Raw genomic sequence first — 13,050 nt, forward strand, 5'->3', positions numbered from 1 at the left:
AGAACCATCAGATTTTGATCTATAACACAGTAACATCTGGACACCGTCTCATTGGCAGTGCCTTTATTTTTCAGTGTGTTAATTATCCCAAACATATTGCCAAAGTAGTAAATGCATACCTGAATAAATCTTTGCAGAGTACAGAACAAAAGTGAGCCAAACTCCAAAGAACAAGTTGGAAAACAACTCCTGAAGACTACTTAAGGAAATTGCAAGAGAGTTCATTTCAATAAATTGCTTCACCTAATTCCTATTTTCCAGGAAAATTATAAAGAGATGAAGGGTGACTCAAGACTTTTGGAAAGTATTATACTACTAAACTGCATCTAAATGAATTGCATCAGTGCATCACTTCTTTTCCTGTATTTGGAGCACTATTTAGTTTAAATACTATTATCAAAGAGGAGCTCCAGCTTAATTATTTTTTACATTAGAATCATTAAAAGCCATTCAAAGTCCATCAGCCATTCAGTCCAGCAGCTACATGAGATCTCTTAGATTGCTAGCAGGGAATAAGGTTGTAATTGATGCACTAATCAGACCCTGTAAAATTAAAAATGACATTTTTGATTCTCCAGGAGGATTTATTTGTTACACTGCTAGTTATGCATAGTGCATTCATTACCCGTTAATTAAAAAAACAGCATCATTATGCTTTCTGTGTGGGTCTGTGGCTTACAGCTAATTTCAGTATTACCAAAAACAAACCGCTTGTGAAGACACGCTCGCTTCTGTCAAAGGTGGCTTTGTCGTGCTGTATTGACAGAAATTTTGTTGTTTGGCTTCATGAAATCATCACATACTACCCAATTAGACACGCACTACATTTAGTAAAGGAGGTCAGAAAATGCTAAAGATTGTTCACTTTCTGTGGGTATTATTCATAAAGAGGTCACAGTAGTTCATGCTATTCATTAGGTTACGTGCAGCATTGATGGAAACTTTTATGTGTGTTTTGATGTGCAGCAAAGTAACAAGTTTATTTTCTTCCAGCTTAATGTCTTATTAAAGTTATCTGTGAAGCAAAGAGATTGTATTGATTCTGAAATAAAATCCATTGCTTGGTGGCCATTTAGAGCAGCAGCATCTCTCCATCTTGAAGTCATAAAGATTTTTATTTGAAGAACACAATTGTTGCCTGATTCTACAACCGCACTGGGGACAATTTCACTTAGTGTACTCATTGTAGAAAATATGTCTTTTTTCAGTACTGTCTCATAGGGATTACCAGTTTACATTTCTACTTGCTATATGTTGTAGCAGACAGACAGCTACAGTAGGATTGCTTTCTACTTCATAAGTCTGTTAAATATTTACTTTACGAATTGATTAATTGGCCCTGATTCTTTTAATTACTACCAGGATAACTCCAGTGTTTGTCCCTTGACTTTAAATGTGATCCCCACACATCCATACACAAACTCGCAATGAAACCAATGAGGTTCAATTAAAAATGTGATAAATCTGCAGCAGACTGCCTCGGGTTTACCTTCCAGCAGTACAATGGATGTCAGCTCATCACTTCTGTACTCTGTGTCCAAATTGACAACAAAATTAGTTAAGAAAAAAAAGTTAAAAGAGAAAGTTATGGTTTTCAGCTCCTCTTAATTGCTGTGTTACTATTAAATTAGTGCAAACAAGCAGAAAATAACTTTCTACTCACATAAAACTTTGCCTGTTAAGTGAAAGTCCTCATATGTTATCTTTTCAAAACTCCAAAGATTTACACTGACACCATCATTCAATGCCTCTTTCATTAGCTCACCCAGCCATCGGTCAGATGGGCTTATGCCATTGAGATGTGTCTGTCAACCTTCCGTCCACAGTTCACAAGAGTTGCCGCAGAATTGAAGCTGTTTTCTGTGTAATTTTTTCACATTATTGTTTAGGACTTTTGACCATTGTTCTTTGCAATGTTGCTTGAGTTCATTGAGTTTTGCAGGCCCACCACAGCATTTCACAGGGGTTGAAGTCAGCACTTTGGAAAAAGAAAAGAATCACTGTGCTGCAATGGCCCAGTCAGACATTCTGTTGTGCTTTGCATTATTGTTCTGTTACATGAACCAATTTTGGCCAAGTTTTACCTGTCAGACAGATTGCCTCACATTTGACTTTGGAAGGCAGCAGAGTTTTTGGCCGACTGATTGCAAGACATTGTGCTAACACACACCTGAATGCTTCTGACCAGCAAACTGTGGTTACACAGCTAATCAAATGCATTTGATTAGTACTGTATGACTGTTACTTACCTTCTTAATTCCTGTGGAAGCAGTATTGGAGTACTTTTTCACGACTGCACATCTTTCTGGTTTAAATTTTTATGGACCAGTTTAGCCAGTTTATCCATATTTTTAGGTTTACTATTGTAATCTAAGGGGTGGTTTAATAAGACGTTAATAACATAAGACGTTTCATGGCTGACTAGTCTTGCAAAATGATTATGGCTGCAACTGGCTTTTGTTTTGATTGTGTTGCTGTCAAGTACTTCCTGTTTCCATGTAACTAAAAATGTATTTGAACTACAAAAAAACCAGGGTGACCCTGCGACAAGTACAGCTTTCTTTTTTAGAACAATAAAAGGGATTAAAAGTGCAACAGGTCAAATAGGAGCATAGCTATTCTTTGGGATTTTGGGAGTTTTCCCCCCACAGTTGTTTAATTAATAAATGTATGTTGTTTTAATTTACTCCTCGGAGATGTGGGAGAGTCATTAATAAGCTACATGTTTCTGCATCGAGTGTGTCAATAACATATGCTGTACCGCTTCGTGCGATCTATCATCTGCTCCATGTGTTGAGTGTCATCACGGATGTGTGTATTTATCGGCGTCCCTGCAGATTGCCGCGAGATCCTGCTGCCACTGATGACGGACCAGCTGAAGTTCCACCTGGAGAAGCGGGAGGACTTGAAGGCTTGCTGCCAGCTGCTTAGTGACATCCTGGAGGTGCTTTACAGAAAAGATGTGGTGAGTAATTCAACTCTGGAGCTTTACATATTTTTATTTCCCTCTTGAATAAACAGTAGCGTAATAAGGCAATCTAGGAATACCTCCATTAAAAAAAACAAAAAAAACAACCTCTTTTGACTGTGGTTATTGTACTTAATAACTGTTTATTAGTATGCTGTTCTCAGTTCGTTTTATTGCTCTGCATGCTCTGGAAGGAGCACGTTTTACGACAGTATTAATTTACTAACATGTACAGGTGGCTGTGCTCAGTAATTCATTTCTATGGGTTGCTAGAGGCCATTCAACACTGAATTTTATCCAATAGCATTGTAATGAGTTCTAGTTATCTCCGTGGTGCTTTGGAATAGAGGGACTATTCATTATCAGCCTAGCCAGTTATTGTATACAGTCTTTTTCATATTATCAGTATTTTTTTTTTTTTTAGTTTTTTGCATTTTTTTTTATTAAAAAATGCTGAAAGTTTATTTGTTTTAAATTAATCATTTGTCAAACATAAATGTCCTTGATATTAGTTGACCTCTAGTTTAGAACCATAAAGCGATGTGGTCCATGTGATGATGAGCAGTATCAGTGTTGGTCACAGAGCCAGTTTTGTAACCAGTAAAAGTTAAGTGTTCTCTGCCTCGGTGCCAGTGACAGCTGTGACTGCTGGCGTTAGATTTTTCAGGTTGTCCATTTTTATGGAGACTGGCTAAAAACGTCCACACCGTTCTCCATATCTCAGAATCACTGTGTTTTAATTAGTCTCAAGAATGAACTGATTAGAATTTGTTGGTCAAAGATGACTGCCTGTGGCCATCATAACACATCGACTAAAACGCTTTCTGGCTGTTATTAAATGCTGTAACTCGGGACTAGAGGGAGAAATGGATGTAAACTGGAATTTGACTAGTTGCCACATGCATACAGCTGTGAGTTATTCTTTGTTCAGTGCTACTTTACCTTTTTTTGCTTCTTTACAGCCAGGTCATTACTATAATGAACAGTACAAATCCTTAAAATCATTACTTTTATTTAATTATTTAATTTCAGAAAAGTAAGAAATGCAACTTATTTTTATTTCTAAGCCGATCAAACAGTTTCGCACTTTCTATCGGCTCATTTTTTAAGCACAAAACTCTTTCTAAAAGTTTTAAACTTGAGTCCGCGTCTCACACACACGGGTATCGGCCCCTTACCTCAAAAGCTCAAATGATAGCAGACACGCTCACAAACACACACTGTTTTACGAGTGCGTTTGATCCTCTTCCATGTCCAGACTCCTGATGTCCTCCCTCAGGCCCTCTCAGACTCTCGTCATTGATCACGACCGTTCAGCCTCTCACACTCCACTCTGCTAGGGATTATCCACCTCTCCCACTTGCTCTGGTTTTTACACCCCTCTCTTGCTGTTTCACAAATTGCTGAATCCTCTCACTGTCTTGCTCTCTGTCGTATCTGTCCTGCTGATCAGCACAACCAAGGCTTTCAGAGACTTAGATGCTCGCAAAAATACAGAGAGCGAAAACCTCTGTAGATATGTCTGTCTACTTAAATTTCATCAAACAATTTATGCCTTGTCAGCAAGAAGTATCTAACTGCATAGGCCTCTTTTACATAGCTTGATGTTTAAACAAAACTTCCCAGTCCATTCATGCTCTGCATTTGCTTGGTTGACACTGGTCTAGACCCAGGCTGAACCAGTTTATTCTCACAAACACTGTGTGCATACAGTATTTGTGAGTTGTTCAGCTGCAGACTGGATAATCTAAATTATTGAAAGTTTTGGCTGGTGTTGGAAAGATAAGCCTCCTTCGAAAAACTCCCCCACGCCAGGTACAGACAGCAATAACAACAACCAGGCGATCTGATCAAAGTCGGGGAATAATCCATGACTTGGTGTGACAGTAAAACAAGATTTTAAAACTGCATTGTCATAACATCTTAGTAAGGATTCATGTAATAACTGCACGTAACACATGTTAGGGCAATCTCTTTGTGTTTCTGGAAGTCTGGAAGAAGAATACTTAGCCGAAATCTCAGTTTTTTCCAAACTGACCAAATATCATTAGTGCTCTTAAATTTCCTATCTCAGTCATGGTCTACTCCTTGTTTTTTGAAGTACTGTGCAAAAGTCTTGTGCCATCTCTCATTTCCTCTCACTTCCAAGAACCCAGATGTTCGTGTAGAAGAAAAAAAGAACTTTTGACATTGGTTGTTTTATCAGTCATTTTCAGTCCAGTCCTGCTGCATAGCTACTTTTCAAAGAACGATTTGTAATTTTGTTATGCCACTTCACACTGACCTAAGCGTAAAAATGGCGCCTAACCCAAACGATGGGTCTGGACATGAGAGACAACTTGGCAAAGACCAATTTTAAATGGTATCTTTAGGCACTTTGTTGCTAGCAGCCTGTCACAAAAATACATCATTTGTTGACATTTCTTTAGTTCAGTCTATGAAAAATACCAATGATAACAGTTTGACAGGTCTAAAATTGTATTTTTGCACCAAGGAGGTGATTCCCAAAGAGCTATTAGCTGACAACTTGAAATATTTGAGTAAACTGGGCAAGTGGAAGACAAAAAAGAAGGGGTAAGACTGAGGAAAAGAGCTATCTACGGCAGATGGATGGTGTTGAAAAAGAATCTAGCAAAAGCCCTCCACAGGACCTGAGAGATGCATCTAGCCCTTCAGCTTAACCATCTATTGTTCACTGAAATCTCATCATAAATGGTCTCAGTGGAAGGGTGGCTGTCAAGAAGCCATTCTTAAGGAAGAGAAATGTGGAGGAAAGGCTGAGGTATGCCAAATTACACAAGAACTGAACTGAAAATCAGTGGCAGCAGAACTTATAGAACGATGAATACAAATTTGAACTTTTGTGCTTCAAATTGTCATCGGTATGTATGAAAGAAGACAGGAGAGAGGTACAACAGTGAGTGTCTGCAGCCATCTGTAAAACACTGTGGAGGCTCTGTCGTGGTTTGAGGCTGCGTTTCGGTCACTGTTTTTAGCTGATGGAATTATGAATGCAGAAAAGTGCTGTCAGATTTTGACAGAACAAAAAAGCCAACATCCAAAGAAGAGCTTTGAATGTCGTTCAAGAAGCCTGGAGGACTATTCCTGAAACTGCAAGAAAGCTTCCCTAAGAGTGTTAAGGGTGTGTAGAAGAATAAGGTGGTGTTGACTTTCTAGCTCATTATATTTGTACTAGAGATGGCACGATACCACTCTTTTATATCCGATACCGATATCATAAATTTGGATATCTGCCGATACCGATATGAATCTGATATAGTGTGTTTTTTAATCAATAAAACTGTTTTTTTTTAAATATCTTGCTGCATTTTGTATAAGTTCATACTCAAGTTTTAAAAAACAAGAGACTGAAGCTATTCTGTTATACCTGTATGCAAAAAATACACTGCACCCAAAATATTTCATAGTTCAGCAATACTGATCAATCTAATAAACGTAAACCTACTCCATCCTCCCTATTCTGGTATTTTACCAGAGTAAGCAACCTAACTAATAGGGTTGCAAACTCCCAGCAAAAAAAGAAAAAAAAAGAAAAAGGGAACCACCCACCCTCCACCTCATGATGTTTAATCGACGTAATCAACTTTAATTTGATGCAGTGTGAAAGAAAATGCAGAGAAATCAATTATTTTTCTACAATATTTAAATAGATTCAACATCTTTCTTCAACAGAACTGCAGACTGCACAGATCGTACCTTCCCAAAGGAAAAAGTACTATAGCTTACTAGGGTATATTAGACTTAATAGTTACTATATACAGTAATGGACTTCTATACATTTTACATCAGATTAAAACTTTGGGTGTAAGATTTAGATAATTATTTATTAAAAGCTCGACATTTTAAATGAGAATAAGAAAGAAAAGTATGTCTTAGGGCATGAACAGGGAAAAGGGGGCACAATCGGCCCCCCTGGCTAAACTTTGCTAAATCCGCCCCTGCACAGTTACCAGCCGTCAGCTACGTAGAAAAGGATCCTGGTGTAGAAAGTAATATTAAATAAATTCTAACAACAGCTTATCAAGGTTAAACGTGCTGCTGTTGTTCAGCCGCTGGTTTCCTCTTTCTGGCGCGAAGTGGGCGATAGACAAGCAAGAGAGAAAAGCCGATCAGCTGATCATTGATCATTGAAGTAGCAACAGGAGAAGGAGGGAGAGAGAGGCAGTCGCTCCATATATCGGTGATTAAGCTTAACGCTGGAATGCTTTACAAACATTCAGAGATGAACTTACACACTTGCTTTACTTCTCTCTGGGATAACTTTCTCGGAGATGAAATGCCGGATTGGTAGCGAGGCTCCAAATGCTCAACCAGACCGCTGACAGGTCTTGCGCGCCACAGCCGCTCTATACCTGATGCATACTGCTCCGACGTGCTACGGTTATGAGCTGAGTTATGCCATGTCGCAAGTTTTGTGAGGTGCTTTTTTTGATATTTAATGGATCGGATTACATTTTTTATTTCTCTCCAATATCCGATCCAGTAATTTAGGTCAGTATCGGTCCATCTCTAATTTTTACATTCTCTATTTTTCCCTTACATGCTATATTTCCATTAATATTTGCACCTATTTCCCATTATCCTAGCAAAACGTAAAGGAATTACTGATGGCTCAAGACTTTCATCATCATGTATTTTTTTTTTCTAGCTGTTCACCCGAATGACCACAATTCCCTTGAAATCTGAGCTTCTGTCAGGCCTCATAAGTTTGGACTGATATTCCATATTCTTTCACTTTATTATGTTTTTTTTTATTCCTCTGTTTTTAAGTGATGATATTATTCATGTGTTATGTACAGGGTCCCACCCAGTGGCACGTCCAAATCATCATGGAGAAGCTGCTGAGGACCGTTAACAGGACAATCATTTCTATGGGTCGCGATTCACCTCATATCGTAAGTGTAATTCTCTGCTTGGATACCAGGCAGTATATCACGCTAAGCACGCAACTCTCGGTGTTTGATTTTTGTGGTTGTTTTTTTTTATACACATACATACACACAATTTTAGAGGCACATGTACCGCAACCAGATTGACTCCCACAGTCACGCAGCAACCACAGTTCCAATCCAAAAGTATCATTAAAGGTAAAGCCTACCTTGGCAGATTGCTTTCACACTCCCTCAGTCTAAGAGAGGCTTTGATCTGCTCATATCTTTCTCCAGCCGGTTGTTTTCGCGCCGGCGTGTCTGTGTGTGTTTTCCTTTTGCTTTGCTTGTGTGTCTTATCCTCACTTATTACTACACTTCTGGTGCTCTGTGCTGTAATCTAATCACTGTATCACCCCACCGTTGCCTTTAGCATCCATCTTCCCATCACTCTCTCAGCCAGAGCTTGGTAGCAATTAATGCACTTATCAGTCATCCTGTAAATATGTAGTCTGTCTGATGTGTGCGAATAAGGCTTCACCCATTTTCTTCAGTCCCAAACGCCAATTAGTACAACTGTATTTTTAGTCAGAAATGTGAACTTCTGTCTTGCTTGACTTGTTCTTTTTCTTCCTTTTGAATAATGTCTTTATTAGAGCTGCGTGTAGATGTGTTGTATCGTCTTTGAAAATTAGACTTTTTTTCATGATCGACATTCGTATTCTTACAGCTCTGTAAAATACAGCTTAGTGATGAGACATTTTCTTATGAGCCTATAGACATTTAGTAATGACAAATATTCACACCGCTTCCATCGGGGAGCACCAGGATTCACCATCACTTGTTTAAATGGAAGCTTTTATTACCAGTAACTGAGCCACGCCGGCAGAGAATGATTCCATAAAGCCCGGAGTCGCCACTGAGTGATCATCTAGTGTGTTTGTGTATGTGTGTGTTATATCATAGTGCTGTAATATGTCCACAGCCCCGACGCTTCATCTCCTGTGTTGGGTCTTTCTTTCTGGGTTGCAGCGAGGGATTTTTGCAGCAGAAATTCACTAACTGCTTCTTTTGTCTCTCTCTCTCTCTCTCTTCTAAAACTATTCCGGCTATGCACCAGCTAATCCCATAGATGGGAAGCCCTCCGTTGTGTAACAGATTGCTAAGCATGCATCACACTAAATAATGTCAAGCTAATGAAGCTGCGAGTTGAGCTAAGGCCGTCCCACTGGCCATTTTCTCCCAACCAGCTGCCTGGAGGGCGTCTAGGGCTCCCACTTACTCTCCCACTGTAGTTCTCTAGTCGATTCATTGTTATACCAGCTATTCAAATAGTGCGCTGTCCTGCCTAGCTCATAGTCAAACAGTTTTAAAAGTTAAATCTGAAGATGGATTTGATCTCTGTGGATGTTTTGTTAGAGCCTGGGTAAACTGAACAGCTCACCATCTCCTCACACCATTTCCTGTTTGTTGTTTTTCCACTGTAGTGGCAAGTTTCTAAAAGGCTGTCAGTATGAAGGCATATGCAGGCCTCCTTTTCACAGTATTACACGAAGTGCATCTATTTTGGTGTCCACCTGTGGGGTAGTTGAAACGGGTTTCTTGTTTCCAACAGCGAGTGCTGGCATGTGCTGTGGAAGACCGACCTCCTTTCTAGTTAATCAAACTACTCTACCCACGACCTGTTTTGGCCCGTGTTGAAACGATCTACTCTGTATACATATGCTGCCACTGGCCTCTATTTTACTTTGCTCCTCGAACACAGCTCGGGTTTATTGTCCCTACCGACCCCGACCTTTTGTCAGCGGCTGCCTTTATAGCTAGCTAGCATCTGCACTTGACTGCCTTGACATTTTAAGCATCTGAATATGATTTTGCATCAATGTGCAGAGTGTCCTTTTACTCAGTGGGATTTAGAGGTTACATGAAAGCCTAAGGCTCTTTTACTCAAACACATTATACATTATATAGTACTTGGGACAGAAATTGCATTTGAACTAAGTGTTGTTGCTTTCTAATCAGAGGGCTGTTGTTGCTGCCTCTGGGTACAGATGCCTACTCTGCAGGCAGCTTGCACGCTGCTGCTCACACAACACCACATCCAACCACCGACCTTGTTCTTCTGAGTGGCAGCCTCTTACATTTAGATTTATGCATTAACGTTCTACTCTGTCTCCCGCCCGTCTCTCGTTCTCTTCCCTTTCTGCTCTCTCCTGGCAGCGGTGGACACAGAATGTTGATGAGAAAGCACGCAGTGACGACTTTGGGGGCGTTGGTTTTGTTGCGTGTTGTCACTGCAGTGCTACACCTGTTAGCAACTTGGACACAGCATCATAGCATCATCTCGCAGGCTGTATCTTTGCATTCATGTCCACCCTCACACAGGTTGAAAAAAGTCCTTGAATTGAATACATTTAGATTATGGCTGTAGCAGAAACATTTAGCCGCTTTCCGTGGAAAGCACCAGGTTCTCTCTTTATGCTCTTATTTCTTCTAGTTTAAGTTCCTGGATAGATGAGAATAGGAAGCCTTGCAGATAGACAGAAATAGGAAGCTGCAAATGTATTTAAAAAAAGAAAAGAAATCTATATTTTCCATGCAGCAAAACCACAGAATACAACTTTGCTGTATAAATGTGTTACGTTAGATTTTACTAGTTTTTGCATAATTTTGTTATGGTTTAGGAAATACCTAAATATGCTTGCTGACAGAATTGATTAAAAGACTTGAGTACATATTTGACAGCTAGGTTTCCCATGATGTTGTCAAGAAAAAAAAAAACCCCCCACTGCTGAACTTTTTTGTGGACTCAAGTTCTCAAGACTACTCAAAACATGTTGTAGTGATACTTAGCTGCAGTGCTCCACAGTTATCCTCATGATTTTCCTGCAGTGTGCAGAGGGAACGAACTGGAAAGCTGCAGGGGAAGGACTCTATGTTATTGATTGACAGTATGGGGCTGACCAGCTATAGGTGCTAGAGCTTTTTTCCTTTGCTGCGTGCACTCACTGACTTGATAGTGTAAATTGCGACACGGTCATTCCAGGTATGCGTGTCTAGTTCAGAATCTGGTATTGCACATTCGCTTTATCTCTGTGTTTGGATATTTTTCTGTTCAAATATTTTTCTTAGCACCTCCTTGCATCTACCGCTCTGTCTCCTCTCCTCTCTCTTTTTTCTGCTGGCCAGACTACTGCAGAGCTCTTACAGAAAAGAAGCATAGTGAGATATGGCACTGCATCATAATGCCTCAAACATGCACTTATCACTCGCTACACCTCGCGTCTCCTCACCTGTTTTGAAGCTTCGACTGCGCATCCGTTTGGGTTTATTGAGCCTGCAACAAACCATGTTGTGATGTGTTGTGATTGTCAGGACTGTATAAACCGCTGGGACTTCTTTGCTGTTTGTCACCTTAAGACCACAGAAGACTTTTAAGTAAGAATGCAAAATGTTAAACTGCAGTAGGTGTCGTGTTTGCGCTCTCAGTTCTTGGGCATACGCAGTCACTCATCAAGCCCGGTGGAGTCGGCCAGGCTGTGGCTAGCGCTGACCTTCAGCAGCGTTACTTCATGCATCAGTGTGAGGGTGACTGTGCATCTGTGGGGGTTTTGCTCAGAGCTTTGTTGCTGGTTTACCTCATGTTTGCACTTCAAGACTTGTTTGTACTAACATGAGGCAGGTGCAGGTAGGGCTGGGCGATATGACCCAAAATTCATATCTCGATATTTTTTAGCTGGATGGCGATATAAGATATATATCTCGATATTTTTTTAAGCCATAAAGTAAGAACAAAAAGAGTTCTTAGTCAAAGCTGTGTCCCAGATGTCACACAGGCACTTTTATTAACATACAGCACAGATGTACATGAAAAATTACTCAAAATTAAATTATGAGCATTCATTAAATAATAATGCTCCATAAATAAAAGACAACAAGGTTGTTTTTGTGCTAAACAAAGAGCTCACAATTGTGCAGTCAAAATGTAAACTAAAAGACGCTGAGCGTAATAACAAAGACAGACAGATTTTACAGCTGCTCTGTTCCCAAGTTTTACTGTGTGACTGATAGCCTGGAGTTTGAAATCCGCTTCATAACCACGTCTCTTACAGGTGCCATTTATGGTCCTTATACACACACAATACGGTAATATTACGTTGATGCACAGTACGTATCACTCCGCGAAGCTCCTCGGTAGCCGTAATGCGCCGACAATCTATCAAGCGGTGCAGCTCCGTAGCTTACCAAAGTCGTACTCAAACATTTTTGACAGATTGCTGAACGCCGTGTACCACATAAAATCGGTTCGCGGCCACCAAGCACAACCAGAATTCATACATAAGGCGCGCTATCAACTTTTGAGAGAATGAAAGGATTTTAGGGTTAGCGCGGTTAGCTCGTTAGCGCGGTTAGCTCGTTAGCATGTTTAGCTCGTTAGCACGTTGACGCCGTCCAGCCCCACGCATGGGGCGATGCGCAGTAACTCGTTAACGGAGATTTGCCGTGTCCGTCTTGTCGCTGCCTGCACGTGAAGCGATGGGGTAGGAGGGGGAGTTGTCTTCAGTGAAGGCGAGGCGGAGTAACGTTGCGTAGAGACAAAAGTGGACGAAAGAGAGGCAAACTTGCGGCTCCACAACTATAATTATAACGTAACATAGACTATATCGATATAAAGGATATTGTCACATCTTATATCTCGTATAAAAATATATCGATATGTTTTAAAAACTCGATATATCGCCCAGCTCTAGGTGCAGGTGCAGATGCATGAGCACACGGACATGCCCGAAAACAAAATCTGTATTAGAGTGAGGATGGTAAGGGCAAAGACTGGTTCCCAAGCAGGTTGGCTGTGCACAAAACACTGCTGCTTACCCTTCTGCTGTATTCTCCTCTCGCCTCAGCCCACCATAGTACATTAAAGAGATGTATGATTTCAGCCTTATCTTGTACCAAGTGTTCTGGTCAGATACTGATGTTAAATTTGACAGTTGAGATACCGATCTGTTTTTGTTATTCTTTATTCGTCCAAGAATAAAACTAAGTAAATTTACATGATATATTAAAAAAGGGTAGCTGCACTGTTTTAAAGAGTTTGAAATCTTAATCAGGGTTTCTTTAGCAAACTTAAAGTTGATCCAACACAATAGATAAGACACCAACCCTCACTTGTAGATTTGCCCGCATGTTAAA

The 13,050-nt window shown here is 40.1% G+C and overlaps 1 protein-coding gene across 2 annotated transcripts in view; it reads left to right on the forward strand.

Moving 5' to 3' along the window:
• dock1 (dedicator of cytokinesis 1) overlaps window positions 1-13,050 on the forward strand; it is a 201,025-nt gene that overhangs the window by 81,898 nt on the left and 106,077 nt on the right. For both annotated transcript variants that reach the window (XM_085361488.1, XM_085361489.1), the window contains exons 26-27: window positions 2,838-2,965; window positions 7,789-7,884. In XM_085361488.1, coding sequence (XP_085217614.1) covers window positions 2,838-2,965; window positions 7,789-7,884 — 224 coding nt within the window. The remainder of the gene's footprint in view (window positions 1-2,837; window positions 2,966-7,788; window positions 7,885-13,050) is intronic.

Source organism: Diplotaxodon limnothrissa, linkage group LG8 (genome assembly GCF_057381915.1).
Source record: "Diplotaxodon limnothrissa isolate DT_005_m linkage group LG8, D_limnothrissa_male_GT1.1, whole genome shotgun sequence".
Classification (NCBI taxonomy): Eukaryota; Metazoa; Chordata; class Actinopteri; order Cichliformes; family Cichlidae; genus Diplotaxodon; species Diplotaxodon limnothrissa.